Source organism: Vespula pensylvanica, chromosome 13 (genome assembly GCF_014466175.1).
Source record: "Vespula pensylvanica isolate Volc-1 chromosome 13, ASM1446617v1, whole genome shotgun sequence".
In the NCBI taxonomy this organism is placed as follows: domain Eukaryota; kingdom Metazoa; phylum Arthropoda; class Insecta; order Hymenoptera; family Vespidae; genus Vespula; species Vespula pensylvanica.
Window position 1 is genome coordinate 1,146,819 of NC_057697.1, and position 17,208 is coordinate 1,164,026.

A 17,208-nucleotide genomic window follows, 5' to 3' on the forward strand; every position below is an offset into this window, starting at 1 on the left:
AAACATAAAAATGGAAAATGAGAAACACGAGACGTGACACAAATTGCATGTGTATACATATTAATTTATATAATATTACACACATACATGCTATAAATATTTTTGATGTACATATACATATCATATATATATACACACATACACATATATTTTGTTCTTTTTTTTCTTGTTCTTTTTTGTTTTTAGAAAATTCCACGACGTACCTGGACAATAATGCAATGGGGGATAACAAATTGGCGGCAATGTAACAAGAATGCATTTAATGCATCTATCGAAACAACAACAATAAAAAATAATTACTCGTTTTCGTGCAACAAGTTCCTCTGTACATTGGCCAACATACAATTAAACAATTTAACAAGACAATTTAACAATTATTTAATATTATAGAATAAGGAAAATAAATATAAAAAATTAATATATATATATATATTAATTATTTATATATATGTAGATATATATAAGATATTTCAGAATAAATGGGAAATATTTTAAGGGTGACTCAAATTGATCCAAACAATAAAAAATATCCCAATTGATATTGAAGTCAACCCTATAAAATATTTCCTATTTATTCGTGAAACATCTTGTATATATTTATATCTCATCAGAGAGAACTATGTATGTAATCGTTTTTTGCAATTGCAATCTTTTATTTATATTACATTATTTCGTTCGTATTAAACGTAATGTCGTTTTAATAAATTATCATAAATTTTTTGAGTAATGGAAGTACATATATATGTAAACGTTATATATATATATATATTATACACACATACATATATATGTCCTTTTCATGTATTTTAATTGTGATGTTAGATTCTTTTAGGATTCTATATCGATCGTTGTTCCATTCTTTCATATTTTTTATATCTATTTTTTTGGAACAATATTATTTTATTTCTAAATTGAATCTTCGATATTGATCGATCGTCATAATAATTATTCTATTAAAAAAAAAAAAAAAAAAAAAAAGAGAAAAAAAACAAGAAAAAGAAAGAAGAAATGAAAAAGAAAAAAGAAAAAAAAAACTCTTTGGATATAAAAAATAATAATTTCGAGGTTGAAAACAAAATTTGTTCTTTATTTTTTCAGATTTCTACTTGAAACAAGCGAAGAAGTGTCCGAACAACTGTGGTAGGGTTTTTGTTCGCTATAACAACTTGATGAGGCACGTACATTATCATCGTTGCCAAGAGCGTAGATTCAAGTGTCCTCGGTGCGATTATCGATCGAAAAGAAAAAGTCACGTTTACAGGCATCTAAGGGAAGTACACAAGTGTGCTGATACGCATTGCATCGAACTGTGAATTGAGAATTTTCTGATCCGGTATATATATATATGTGTGTGTGTGTGTATATATATATATATATATATATATATATATATATATATATCCATTTGTTTTCTCCTTATACTTCTTTTTTTTCTTCTACTATTTCTTTTCCTTCTTATTTTTCTTCTTTTTATTTCTTTGGATTACGAATAAAAGATAATCATTTCTTTTTCTTTCACTTTTACGTTTACTTCATAAATCCTTTATAATTTTTATTTTTATGACCCCCTCCCCTCCGTCCTACCCTTTGTATAAATTTATACAATATTCTCAAATATTTGTTGACACGATCAACGACAATCATCAAAAATATTTCAAATTTGTCAGGAGATTTTTCATTGACCTTCTTTTTTAGGATCTGCCTTCTTCGAAATAATTCATAAACCAGCACCCGAATGATTATAAATATACATATATACATATATATATATATATATATATATATATATATATATATATGTATATTTTTTTTTAATTAGAAAAATTAAGAAGAAAAATAGAGGAAAGTAAAGAAAAAGAAAAAGAAAGATAAATCAGCGATGTAAATAGAATAAAAAAGAGACTGAAAAAGAAAAAAAAAAAAGGAAAGAGAGAGAAAGAGAAAGAAGCTATGCAAAATTTGGAGTTGTCGACTGGGGTATATCGATCTGACAGCAATGAAAGGAGTCCAGGTTAGAAAGGAGCTAGGAACAAGATACGAAAGTTCGACGAGTCGCGTTTGGTGATGATAATTGGGATTGCACGTTTCGAAAGATCGTCGTAATTTATTTATTCCTCATTTGGGACTTTATCACTGACGCGAGAAAATCTTTTTGTTTGGATTTTTTACAGATGACGTTATCGGTGTTAGCGATGGTAATACACGGTACGGACAAACGCTACAACTTGGTGCTTATCATCCTTGTCCAACATGCAATCGAACGTTCAAGCGAAAGAACAGTCTCAATAAGCATCTACTTTATGCTTGTGGTCAATATCCAAGATTCAAGTGTCCGTATTGTTGGTATCGTTGTAAGTTACGTAGTAACGTTTACAGACACGTCAGGACGAGTCATAAGAAACGCGAGGTCTATGCGACGGACGTTATCAAGAATCGTGATTACAGACCTTAAAAAGGGGAGGGATGGGGTAGGATAATTTTTTCGTTTTTCTCTTTTTAATTTCTTTTTCTTTTTCTTTTTCTTTCGCTAATTTATGCTCTCTGTCATTTTTCGTTTCTTTTCTTGCGCGTGTGTGTTTTTTCTTCCTTTTTTTTTATCCTTCTCACACAATCGGATTAGCTCGATAATCATTTTGTAGATTTCTTTCTTTTATATATTATTACTTTTTTCTAATTTTATACTGATAATTCTGATTGAATATTGTTAATAAAGACAAGAAAAAAGGAACAAAGAAATGACAGGGAAGTGTATATATTAAAGAGAGAATTATCACGACGATATATCTTTTTTCTTTTTTTTTTAACGTGTACGATGGCGAAGAAAATTGAATTTTCTGTGTTCTCAGATTCCTATGTTCGAGTATTAATTTAAAGATACATATTTTAATGACTGTCATTTAGTGAATCTCCCATATCAAAATTGTTCGAATATGTATAATTAGAAATGTACGTTTAGAAAATAGCTTCCTGGCAAGTGATAAACGAACGTCACATCGAGATACAAGAGAATCCACAGAGATTCGACTACGTTCTGTTTCCTTTTTTTTGTTTTCTTTTTCCTTTTTTCTTTTCTTTTTTTATTTTTATTTTTATTTTTTAATCCAAGTTCTATTAAAAATCGTTTAATTTATTCATAATAACAATGTCAAGGATAAAAGAAACAATATTAACTGCTGTACCAAATAGAAATGTTTCAAGACTGTACGTATTATATTGTGATGATAATAAAAAAGAACTTTATGTCGTACTAAAGGAAAAAAAAGCAAAATAAGAAATAAATAAATAAATGAATAAATAAAAAAGATACAAAAAAAAAGGAAAAGAAAAACAAAATAAAATATATAAGGATTCCTCGAGATCCCTTCGTTTCCTGATCGGTAATAGAAATAATTATAACGTGACAAGAATAAAAATAAATAATTATAATTGATTCAAACGATTATAAAATAAATGTACATTTGTATATATACTTTGTTACCTATATAGATAACTATATATATATATATATATATATATATATATATATATATATATTCTTTTTTAGCTTATCACGATCGATAAGCGTGTCGATAACGTTTCATTCTGTGTTTAATTTCTTTAAGCCGCATTTTAATCATTATGTACGTTTCTTTTAATTTTATTTCCTGCGAAAAAAATAAAAATAATAAAAATGTTTCTACTTTGCAGGAGGATGATCCAGAGAATTATTTCTTTCTTCTCTTTTTTTTTCTTTTTCATTTATTGATCGATTTTTAATGGATTATCGATCCTTGATAATTCATTAAAATTGTTTAGTAATATCGTCACAAATCATTTTGAAAATTTTTTAGTTTCTCTTCACCCCTCGTCCCTCATCCGATAATCGATCTTAATGACTTATTTTTTTCTTATTTCCAGAGGAAGTACATCGTAACAAGAACTCAAAGATACATAGCAATACCACGATTGATAGAAAGGTTTCAATGTGCAAACTCTCTGTCAATAAGAGTTCTTTGATCGTACATTAGAATTACGAATCTAATCAACCAACAAGATTTCAATATTCACATTATTCGTATCGTTCTAAACAATGATCTACGTTCGACACATTCGAAAGATTCACGGGAAACTTTCGGTTTACCGACGTTGTCTCGCATACAAATCGAACAGAATTTATAACGTTTCTAAAATCTAAGCCTTCAAAAATTTGTCTTCATTTTTTTTCGATTTTTTTTTTTTTTTATTGTTATTGTTGTCGTCGTCATCGTAGATTTTATTTTGCTTTTTTATTTTTCTTTTTTTATTTCAAATCCTTAAGAATCAGTTATGTCTGATCGCAATTTATTTTTATCGATTTATTCAAGTCGTTGTACGATCTAATCTTTCGATAAATAAGCAACAATTATTATTATTTATTTATTTATTTATTTATTCATTTTTTTGATTCGTTTTGAGAAAATGGTGTGCTTATAAAGAAACGATAATAAGATTTTTTTCCTTCGGCATCTATACAAATTTTTTACTTTTTTTTTTATTCGCGCTAATTTATTCCTTTTTGTTTATTTATTTATTTATTTATTTATTTATTTATTTTTGTGTTCTTTCGTTATCTAAACTATGTGATCTTGCAGTATATTTCGGCTATAGAAGCATTAAGTCAAATATAACGGTGAGCATTATTTTTTTTAACCATTCAATATATTTATAGTTCCAATTATATATACTATAATTCCCATTTTATATATATATATAATATATATAATATATATATACATATATATTAAAATATATCTGCATTTAAAGTATCAAATATCACTAGATACTTATCACCTAATATATATCTATAAATAATCATAGAATTTATCATCTAATATATATTCATAATTATTCTAGTTAAGAATCTGTCATTGTGTTTGTTTTTTTTTTTTCCCCAATATATGTCTGCGAAAAGAATAAAAAAGAAAAAAAGAAAGATAAAACTTAACAAATCTTTCCATTTTTTACAGGAGGATCAAGAAAGAAAATCTTTTAATTTTTTTGAACGATCATTTCGTAGTCGTGAAAATCTTCTTTGAAATAATTTTTAATCGTTAAAAAATTTTTTTTTCTTTTTTTTTTCAATTTTTTTTTTTTTCTATTCTGTATTTACTTTTTCTCTCTCTCTCTCTCTCTCTCTCTCTCTCTTTTATTTCCCTCTCCGTCCAATCTGACATCTTTCTCCTTCTTCCTTCTTTCATGTGTCAATCTCAATGACCTGTTTTTTTTTTATTTCCAGAAGTATACCGTGCACGGATGTCAACGACACGTAGAAATTACAGGAATCCTAAGGGAAAGAAGTTTCAGTGTCCAAAATGTCCAAGTGCGTTCGTTCAAAAGGGTTCTTTGACTGCACATTTGAATTACGAATGCGGTCAAGCACCAAGATTTCAGTGTCCATATTGCACGTATCGTTCTAAGCAACGTTGTACCGTTTATAGACACGTTAGAAAGATTCACAAGAAATATGATGTCTATGCATTGGACATTGTCAAGAAGGATGCGTACAGACCTTGAGAAAACATTTTTTCTCTCTTCCATTACAACCTGTGAAAATTCGGTTCTTTTCGTGAAATTTATAATATCTTCTTCCTCTTATTCGTATTTTTTTTTTCAAAATTTTTGAAGGTTTATAACTTCTGTCATTATCATGAATAGTTCATGTAATTAATAATTGTACATATTTATGATTTTTTTCAAAAGAAACCATTGTTCTTAAACTGTGTTTTTTCTTTTTCTTTTTTTTTTTCTTTTTTTTTCTTCTCCTGTAATATATAAGTAATAGGGTAATATATAAAAATTGGACATTTGAGTCATGTGAAATGTAAAGTTTCGCGTTTTAATCTAGTCATCGAAAAATAAATATAAGATGGTTTAAAACATTGATGATTCAATAATGTATATATCCTAATGACGAATTGTTAAGATTGTGTAATTTATTTATTTATTTATTTATTTTTTATAAGTTCGTCAGAACTTCTTTTTCTAACTTATCCTGGTGTTTTAAAAGATTCTTTTTAAAAAATCGTTCAATCAATTTATATTCCAATGTAAGTAAGAATGTATTATTAATTGCATTACCAAGTAAATATATCTCAAGACTGTACGTATTCTATTATAATACTATTTAATAAAATGGGTTATATATTATATAAGAAAAAAGAGGATTCCTCGAGATTGTTTTGTCTCCTTGTTTCCTAATAAATGATGGGACCCTGTTGTGAAAAGAAAAATAAATATTCATAATGATTTAAACAATTACGATTAAATGCACCTTTTCTATATATAAATATATAGAAATATTTATATATATATATATATGTATATACAAACATGTATATATGTATTTTTCATTAACATAATAGCAACTTTTTTGACAATACAATATGTGTCTAATCGTTAGATATATACATATATATGCTGCACCAAAAATTAATCATTCTGTTTATTTTCCAGCTATGGTAATTCTCAGATTATGTGATTTTGATCGAAGATTCTCCTACTTGCACGATAATCGTTGAAAATCTCGGCGGAAAGGGAGATGGATCAACAACCAAAAAAAAAAAAAAGAAAAAAGAAAAAAGAAAAAGAAAGAAAAGTATTTCCTTCTTTTTTTTGATTCCTTTTTTTTTTTTTTTTTTGATCCCTTTAGAACCGCGAAATGTTTAAATATGGTTAAAGAAATCATAAAACGATTATCTTAAAGTTCCTTTGATTTTTAATCCAAATGTCAATCTCAATGTTTCTTTCTTTTTGTTTTCAGAAGTGAAACATGATCAGGAGACAAAGACCCTAAGTTCTTTCATGAATGTTAAAATGAAAAAGTATCCATGTCCAAAATGTCTAAGTACTTTCGTTAAGAGGCATGATTTGGATAGACACTTGAAGTATGAATGCGGTCAGGCACCAAGATTTCAGTGTCCTTATTGCAGTTATCGCGCTAAACAACGACAAAATGCCTATAGCCACGTTCGAAGCGTACACAAGAAAAGTGAGGTCTATACTATAGACATTATCGATAATAGTATGTACAAAATCTTGAGGACACATTTTTTTCTTCCAACTTGTGAAAATTTGTTTCTTTTCTCTCGCTGTTTTTAATTTTTTTTTTCTTCCTCCTTTTCTTTCGTCTTTGCTGTCTTTTCTCTATTTCTCTTGTCCACTCTGTTCTTTCTTTTTCTTTTTTTCTTTTTTTCTTTTGCTCCAAATTTATATAACCCGATTATTAGTTACTGTTTTTCTCGATCCTCTTTCTTCCTGCTTATCTTGTTTATTTATTCATCTTTTTTCTTTTCTTTCATACTTACTTCTCTTTGACAGTTTTCAACATTAACACGATATCAAATATGTAAAGACTTAATCATTTATAAACAAACCTGATTGAACTTTTTCCCGAATAAGACGATTTCATCTCTGGACAAACGATTAATTATCGATCATACGTTATCGGTCAGATTTTCTTAAAATCGATCCAAAGGATAATTCGTTACGCGTTAATCGTTGAAATCTTCGTCGAGGAAATAGAAATGAACAGAAGTTTCTTTTTTTTTCTTTTTTACTAAGCAACAAGATCGATCGAAGATATATATATATATATATATATATATATATATATTTATCTTTTTTTTATTTGCTTGAATCTTTAAGAGAGTCGCGGAGAAAGAAAAAGAAAGAGAAAAGAAAAGAAATTGAAAAGAACTTTTTTTGTTCAAATCTTCGTAAACGGTTCTCTTTTTGTAAATTGTTTTTTTTTTGTCTTTATCAATGCCAATCTCAATGATCTATTTTTTTTTTTATTTTCAGAAATACACAATGCCGAAGAGTCAAAGGCCAAGAGGAAATATGCTAAGGGTGAACGGTTTCGGTGTTCACAGTGTTCAAGAGTATTCTGTAATAAACAAGATCTTACTAGACACTTGGTGTATGAATGCGGTCAGGCACCAAGATTTCAATGCCCTTATTGCAAATATCTCACTAAACAACGACAAGGCGTTTATAAACACATTAGAAACGTACACAAAAAGACTGAGGTCTATACGTTCGACATTATCACTAGTCGTGTGTACAGACCTTAAAGATAAATTTTTATTCTTTTATTTTTTGTTTTAAACTCGTAAAAAGTTTATATAATTTTTTTTTTTTTTTTTTTTTTTTTTTCGTATCAAACGATAACCAATAGATGTTGTTATTATTCTCATAATTATAATTATTATTGTGATAATTATTATTTATCTATTTCCTTTGCTTGTCTTTATCTTTTTCGTTTTTTCAATTCTTCAAGGAAACGTAGTAAATCAGGAAACATTACGCTATTTGCTTTTGTTTAGATCAATTATGATTGCATAGGAAAATATAATTGTATTCACATATGACAATTATTTATAAATAAAATGTTATTTTACATGTACGTTCTAATTAATTAAGGGATCGAACTAATGGATATAACGTAATATATTTTATATACCTTAATAATGAAATAACTATCAATGGGTTAATTATTCGTGTTCATGTATCCGAATCATATTTTATCGCAAATTATTTACGATCCTTCGAAAAATATCTTTTGTCATACGTCGATCATTATTGAAATCCTTCTCGATGAGATAGAAATAAATTATTAGGGATTATATAAGCTTGATCTTTGAGAATTGTTAAAAGGGAAAAAAGAAAGAAAATAAAAGAGAAAAAGAAAATAAACAATAGCTTGGAAACGGTTCTAATCGTTCTAAACAATTATCCTAAATTTGTCATTCTCTGTTTTTATTTTGTCTTTTTAAAATATCAATCTCAACGAGTTACTTTCTTATTGTTTTCAGAGGAACAGGATGGCAAAGAGTCAATGGACCATGGGATATACACGAGTTGTTGCAGAAAAAAGTTTCTGTGTCCAAAGTGTCCAAGTACTTTTGGTTACAAACATGATTTGAATAGACACTTGAGTTACGAATGCGGCCAGGCACCAAGATTTCAATGTCCTCATTGCCGTTATCGAACTAAGCAACGACATAACGTTTATAGTCACGTTAGAAACAAGCACAAGAAACGTGATGTTTATGCGGTAGACGTTATCAGTTATCGCGTGTATAAACCTTGACCGACACGTTCTTATTTTTTTTCCTTTTAATTTCTATTTTTTCTCTTTCTTTCTTTCTTTCTTTCTTTCTTTCTTTCTTTCTTTCTTTCTTTCTTTCTCTCTTTTTTTTTTTCTTTTAATTTTTACTCGATTACTATATATATCGTTCTTCTTACTTATTGTTATTATTAATTATTAATAATTATTTAATTATTGGTAATTAATATTATTATTAATATTATTATTAATACTTCCCTATTGTTTCTCTTTGAAAAATTCTTCGGATCATGTTAAACTATTAAACGTTAAATTGTTCGATTGCAATTATTTAAGAAATGTAACATATAAAATTTATAAAACAATGTACTCTTACGTTAATACATATGTAATAAGTTAATCAACTTAACGGATAATAGAATATATTTTTTATAAATGAACGATTAAGTATCGATGAGAAGTTATAGTTCTGACGGATTTTCTGATTTCTTTGGAACATTTTTTCGAGGATCTATTGTCACCCGTTAGTCGTTGCAATTTTTGCCAATGACGCAGAAATAAAAAAAAGTTTTTTTTACGAATGTTAACCCAAAGAGATTTTGTTTTTTATAGTTTCTTTTTTTCTTTATTTTCTTTTGGATTGATTGCAAAAAAATACAACAATTTTGCAATGATTTAATCATTCCAATCAGTTATCGTAAATTTCTTTTGTTTCTTTTCTTTTTCCTTCTCTCAATATCAAATCTGAATGAGTTGCTTTTTTTTTGTTTCCAGGAGTCAAAGGTCAATAGAAAATATGCGAATGGTAGAAAGAAAAATTTTCGGTGTTCAAAATGTCCATGTATTTTTCGGTTATACGTATAATCTGAATATGCAATTGAGTTAGGAGTGCAATTGTAATTAGTAACCCTGTGTGCAAATTATAAGGACACGTTTTTTCTTTTTTTAACTTGTAAGAAATTTTCTTCTCTCTTTCTCTCTCTCTCTCTCTCTCTCTCTCTCTCTCTCTCTCTCTCTCTCTCTCTGTTACTAAAAATTTATACCCGTTTATTATAGTTTTTATTATTAATATTATTACTATACTTCTTCATGCATTTTTTTATTTTCAAAATTTTCTCGACGCAGTATATTAAACTACGAATATTATTCATTTACTTATATTTGTTTATTTAAGTTAGGTGAAATGTAATATTTATAAAGACTTAATTATGTATAAATCGATGTATTCTTTCACACACATACACACACATATATATATACATATACACGCATATATGTAATATATTGGAATGAACTTTCCGAATAATCGAATATATTCTCTGTAGCTAAACGATTAACTATCAGTCGAGTTAAGTATTTGTATTTACTTACTTACTTACTTACTCACTCACTTACTTACTTACTTACTTACTTACTTAGTCACTTACTTACTTACTTACTTATTTATTTATTTATTTATTTATTTATTTATTTATTTATTTATTTATTTATTTATTCATCTATTTATTCGATCACAGGGTTTTATCGAAGAACCCGTTTGTTACATTTTTAATCGTTGAAATCTATGCCCGATATGCAATAGAATTAAAAATGTTTCTACTTTTGCAAGAAGATCGATCAAAGAAATTCTTTCTGTGATTTGATCTTTGAGAATAATGAAAAAAAGAAAGGAAAAAAAAAGGAAAAGAAAAAGAAAAGAAGAAAAAAGAAAAGACAGCTCAAATAAAAGACAGCTAAAAAAAAAAGCTTTAATCATCCCAAGTCAATTATTTGTAAATTTTTTTTTTTTTATATTTCTCAATCACAATGATTTGCTTTTTTTTTTGTTTTTCAGAAATACAAAATGTCCAGGAGGAGTCAAAGGTCGACATGAAATGTAGCAGTGGTGGTTGGAAGAAAGAATTTCGGTGTCCAAAGTGTCCAAGTACGTTCGGTTATAAATATGATTTGAATAAGGACTTTAGTTGCAATTGTAGTTAGACCGCATTAAAAAATTCAGTATTGTCATTGTTGAAATAAAGAATACAGACATGTCCAACAAATTGATAAGAAACGTGTGATATATATATATATATATATATATATATATATATATATATGCGATGGACGACGTTATTATTAATCGCGTGTAGAAAATTTTAAGACATACTTTATTCCTTCCAACTTGTAAAATAAAAATATGTTTCTTTTTACTTCTATTTTTCTTATTTCAAAGGAAAAAAATTTATGATCGATTATTTTTATCATTAAAATTATTATTATTCTTGTTGTTGTTATTACTGTTGTTGTTATTGTTGTCGTTGTCGTTGTTGTTATTGTTGTTGTTACTATTATTTTGTTATTATATTTTTTTAAATGTTCGTCCACGTTATATTAAATGATGAATTATTTATCATTGACAAATAACAGTATTATTATTACTATAATTATTCTTATTGTTTTCATTTATTTTATCTTTATTATTTTATTTTACTTTTAATGAAAAGAAAAACGAGAAGAGAGAAACGAGAAGGCGTTTAGACGTTTACAATTTTTCTTTCTTTCTTTCTTTCTTTCTTTCTTTCTTTCTTTCTTTCTTTTCTTTTCTTTTCTTTTTTTTTTTTTCTATATAAAGTTCAACAGGCGCGTTTAGAACATATTCGTCCGCAAATTTGTAATCTTTTAAATGACTTGCTATTTTTTTGTTTCTGTTTCCAGAAGTACATCAAGCCCAGAACACAAATAAATGTCGGACACGTGCGAATGACGAGAGAAAGAAGATTCAGTGTCCAAACTGTCCAAGTGCTTTCGTTTATGAACATTGTCTATCTAGACACTTGAAGTACGAATGCGGTCAAGCACCAAGATTTCAGTGTCCTTATTGCATTTATCGGAGCAAACGAAGATGCAACGTCTATAGCCACGTACGAAAATTGCACAAGACCCATGATGTCTATGCGATCGATATTGTCAATAATTGTGTATTTAAACCTTGAGGACGATACATATTTTTTCTTCCAATTTGTGAAAATTTATTTTCTTATCTTCTTTTTCTTTTTCTTCTAATTTTTTTTTTTTTTTTATTATTATTTCCTTTCTTTCCCCCTCTCACTATCCTGCAACCCCATCCACCAATAATTTATACTGGATTGTTATCGTTACTATTAATATTTTTTTTTTATTACCTTTTTATTTTATTTTTTTTTACACATTTTTTTCTTCCTTTAATTTTTTGTTATTTCTTTTTTTTTAAACACTTTTAACGACCAACTACGTTAAGCTATTTATATATATATATATATATATATATATATATATATATATATATATATATGTATGTATGTATGTATGTATGTAAAAATGTATGTATATATACTATTCAACATTTTAATTAAGCTAATGTAATGCGTAAGAGTTTTGATACATAACAAAGTTATTTATTTTTGTCATATGAAAAAATGGAAAGGAGACGTGTAAATATTTGAAAATACTACAAATTAGGTGATATAAAGCGACGATCGTTTTAACAAAAATTTTGTACATGAATGACAACAGGTCTTTTTTCCTTTTTTTAATCTTTTTGGAAATCAATATGCAATAAAAATATCTGCAATCTTTTTCTCTCTTTTCCTCTGTCTCTCTCTCTCTCTCTCTCTCTCTCTCTCTCTCTCTCTCTCTCTCTTTCTCTCTCTCTCTTCTTTTTTCATTTTTGTACATAGATAATATTTCTGTTCTCATTATTGGTACGATTACAGAATATTTAAAAAGTGTTGCACTTGGCCTCTTTTCTTTTTCTTTTTTTATTTGTCTTCATTATCTGGGCTTCATCGTGTCATAGTAATTCAATTCACACAAATTATACATGAAATCAAAGATAACGAAGAACAGTGAGCATTGACCTTTTGTTTACAATATATAATATTACAATTAATCGATCTTTTCAATAATATTAAAAATTAGAAGTAATTAGTTACTATTTCATCATGTTTCAGCAAATGACAATTCTCGATAATTAAATAGATTCGATCGAAGATCTTATTGTTGCAAATTAATATTATCGAAATTTTTGATTGATAAAAAAAAAGAGAGAGAAAGAGAGAGAGAGAGAGAGAGAGAGAGAGAGAGAGGGAGAGAGAGAAAGAGAGAAACAATCTTAGAAACACGAATGTTTTACCAATTAATTTGCACTGTAATCGATCAAAAGACAAATGAATGAATTATTTTGATCGATCCATCAGTAGAATCTCATAAATAGAATTTAGAATCGTTTAATCCTCTTGAAGAGTTATCGATGATTTAATTGTTATCGTTAAATATCGAATCTGAATGGATTGCATTTATTTTGTTTATAGAAAAGCTGCGTGAACAGCCAGAGTCACAGAAAAAGAAAATAAAAAAATATTTTCAATCGTTCGTTTATGAATAAATGTAATTTTGTATATATCATATGTATTTTGGTACCAACGTAATATTATCACGAACATTCCGGATAATGTAAATATATACTTTCTATAACTAAACTGTTGAATATTAATGGGAATTTAATTTATCACTGTGCGCTTATATGTTCCAGTTACATTAATTTTCAATAATTGAGAGTATCGATCGGAGATGATACCATCGTTACTGTTTAATCGTTGAAGTATATCCTGAAAAAAAAAAGAAAAGAAAAGAAAGAAAGAAAAAAGAAGAAATAACATTTTTTCTACATTTACAGAAGGATTTTTTTTTGTTTCTTTTTTTTTTCTATCTTCCTATCTCTCTCTCTCTCTCTCTCTCTCTTTTCCCTCATTTCTACAATATGACCAATAATAATCATTGATCTGAATTATTTTTGTTTCCAGAATTACGTCGTCTATGGGGATCTCAAAAATCATAAGGAGAATTCGTGATCGTTAAGGGAATAATGTTCCCATGTTGAAATTGTCCAAATGTTTTGTTCGAACAAAAGCTTAGCCTGACTATGCTTTTGAAGTTCGCATGCGGTCAAACACCAAAATTTCAATGTTATTACTGTTCACGTTCTAAGTATCTACCTAATCACGTATAAAATAGAAAAAATAAGTTTGACGTGGTTCGATGCGTTTGATCTAGCTTTTGATCGAATTGTTTGATCTAGCGTCTCAATGTTTCCTTTAAAAATCTTCATCTACCGATATTTAATGTTAATTTATATTAAATTTTATGTTGATTTTTTTCTTTCTCTTTATCTTTATTTCTATTGCTGTTAATTTGTAATTAATTGCGGAATAAAGAGAAACCCCAAATATCATCATCATTATTATTATTATATTGATATATATATATATATTTTTTTTTTATATGTCTAAGAAAAAAGATCAATTAGAAACTCCATCGTTATTATCGGTTTTGGATTGCCCTTAAAGTTCGCGTTCGATTTGTCTTCGAGTGAGACAAAAAAGAACTGGATGGGAATAATTAAATTAGAAAAATAAACATTTATTATGTATTATAAAACAGCTTTAATACTTTTTCATATACGTATCGATGCATATACGAAGAAACGACAATGAATTTTTTGAACGACGTAATATACATATATATATATTTTTTTTTCTGTAGTTTAAGGGTTAAGGGTTAAAGGTATTAATAAGAATTAGCCGTTCCTCTTTTACGTTAATTCTCAACAATTATTACTAATATCTTTACCAAACTAATACCTTAACTTAGTCAGTACCTTCCAGCGACAAACTGCAAAAATCACGATTTGTCCAATCGAATTACACTTTACGATCCGATACAAATTACAAACATTTATTGATCCTATCCAATATCAATTAAAAGCTTGATCATAAAATACGAATTACATTGTACAAATCGTGATCAATGATTTCTAGTGTTAAACACTTCCCTTCCCTACATTAATTAGTACGATTCGAATTAAGAAAAGGGATGAGAAGGGAAAAAAACAAGAAAGAAATTGAACAAAACAAATAAATAAAATTTTGTTTATACTTCGCAGGAATATCGATCGATAGAAAATCTTCGTTCGGTCGATTCTTCGATACAGAAAGAAATGCTGTTTAGGAAAGAAAAAGAAAGAGAGAAAGAATAGAAAAACGTTTAATCATAAGATAAGCAATTATCTTAAAGTTATTTGTTCTCATTCTAAATGTTTAAAATCAATGACTTGCTTTCTTCTTGTTTTCAGAGATATACCATGTCCAGGAGCAAAAGGTCAAATGGAAAAATGGTACGAGTGCAATGAGGAAAAGTTTTCAATGTCCACACTGTGCAAATGCGTTCGTTCATAAACGTGGTCTGAGTAGACACTTGAATTACCAATGCGGTCAAACACCAAGATTCCAGTGTCCTTATTGCAGTCATCGCACTAAGATTCGAAGCCACGTCTATAGACACATACGAAACATACACAAGAAACATGAGGTCTTTACGGTCGACGTTTTCATGAATTGTTTGAACAAACCTTGAGGATGCATCTTCTTTTATTTACTTTTTTTTTTTTTTTATTTATTATTTTCATTTTTTTCTATTCTTTTTGTTTGTTTTTTCATATGTATTCTCAGTCTCTATTTCTTTCAAAATTTATACGCGATCATAAGATATTATTATTATTATTGTTACTATTATTATTTTTATTATTATTACTAGTTTTATTATTCTCATTATTTTAATTTTTTTATTTCTTTTATTTATATATATATATATATATACATTCTTATCATCAAAATTTCTTCGACACATATTAAACTACAATCATTATTCATTTACTTATAGGAATTTATTTCATAAAAGCACAATGCGAAAGCTTATAAATACTCGATCATTTATAAATAAATGCAATCTTACATACATATATATATATACACATATATGTATATACGTATTTAATCGCATGTTATTTCTCAGACATTGTTAGTTTCATCATAAATCTCTGGTTAGAAGTCTTTCTGTGGTAAAAAAGAAAAAAAAATAAATATGTTTTCACCTTACATAGGGTGATCAAAAAAGAAAATCTTTATTTTCGCTCGATCCGATCCATCAGGATCGATACTTATTTAAAATCGTTGTGATAATCGATTATCGTAAATTTCCTTGGTTTTTTTTTTCTTCTTCTTACCCATCTCCTTCCTAGTCTTCCTCAAGTCTAAAAGCAATAACTTATTTTTCTTTTTCTTTTCAGATTAATATACCATGATTCGAGAGTCAGACATCTATAGCACCGATTGTTTAACGAAACAGTCCATGTTTCAAATTGTCTATAATAAATCAAGACACTTGAAATACGGAGTACAGTCGGCCACCAAGATTTCTGTTATCGCGTTAAATAACATTTATTATCATATTATCGAAGCATACACAAGTAAACTGAGATCTCTATTTACAGGCTTTATCAATAATTTAAGTCTGAAAATCTCGATGCATTCTTTTTTCATCCTTTTAGCAAAAATTTCTTTCTCTTTTTTCAATCACTTTTTCAAAATTTATATCCGATTATTATAATATTTTCTTTTCTTTTCTTTCAAAATTATTTCAACACACGTTAAATTACGCTCGTTATTCGTTAACGCATATTGATTTATTTAAGTTATATACAATGCAAAGTTTTTTTATATAGACTTAATTATTTATAAATAAATGTACCCTTATCTATAATTTTTAATACGTACGTGATAAGATAAGTGACAAATCCATATGACTTAAATATATTTTTTGTACCTTTCTTTCTTTCTTTCTTTTTTTTTTTTTTTATTTTGATTAAGTTATCGTTTCAGATTTTGTGAATTTTGATCAAAGATCTCTCTCTCTCTCTCTCTCTGTTTTTATATTAATGTGAACAAATAAATATCCTTTTTTACTTTACAGGAGGATCAAGAAAGAAAATCTTTACTTTCGTTGATCCTTTAGAATCGCAGAAAGCTGCGATTTAAAATCGTTTTATTTCTTTCTGTTTTTATTTCCAATTTTAATGACTTTGTTTCTTTTTATTTTCCAGAGGTACAAGATGACCAGGAGTCAATGACACTAATGTATGACACCGATACTAAAAGGATAAAGTTTCCATGTCCAAAATGTTTAAGTACTTTTGTTAAGAAATGTGATTTGAATAGACACTTGAAGTACGAATGCGGTCAAGCACCAAGATTTCAATGTCCTTATTG

General features: G+C 27.4%; 2 protein-coding genes across 33 annotated transcripts in view; both read left to right on the forward strand.

Moving 5' to 3' along the window:
- Window positions 1-17,208, forward strand: part of LOC122633700 (longitudinals lacking protein, isoforms A/B/D/L) — a 268,756-nt gene that overhangs the window by 73,877 nt on the left and 177,671 nt on the right. The window contains exons 7-9 of one of the 32 annotated variants that reach the window (XM_043821982.1): window positions 6,779-7,039; window positions 7,819-7,905; window positions 8,832-8,848. The exons of 27 other annotated variants lie outside the window; for them this stretch is intronic. In XM_043821982.1, the coding sequence (XP_043677917.1) occupies window positions 6,779-7,039; window positions 7,819-7,905; window positions 8,832-8,833 (350 nt within the window). In that variant the 3' untranslated portion in view covers window positions 8,834-8,848. Of the gene's footprint in view, window positions 1-5,254; window positions 5,417-6,778; window positions 7,040-7,818; window positions 8,716-8,831; window positions 8,849-10,919; window positions 11,010-11,782; window positions 12,086-17,208 lie in introns of those variants that run through there. 4 more of the 32 variants (XM_043821975.1, XM_043821951.1, XM_043821956.1 and 1 more) reach the window with 4 other exon arrangements.
- On the forward strand, window positions 1,881-2,519 carry LOC122633712 (longitudinals lacking protein, isoforms A/B/D/L-like). The gene is made up of 2 exons (XM_043822004.1): window positions 1,881-2,011; window positions 2,172-2,519. The coding sequence occupies exons 1-2, from the start codon at window positions 1,951-1,953 to the stop codon at window positions 2,450-2,452; spliced, it is 342 nt and encodes a 113-aa protein (XP_043677939.1). The 5' UTR covers window positions 1,881-1,950; the 3' UTR covers window positions 2,453-2,519.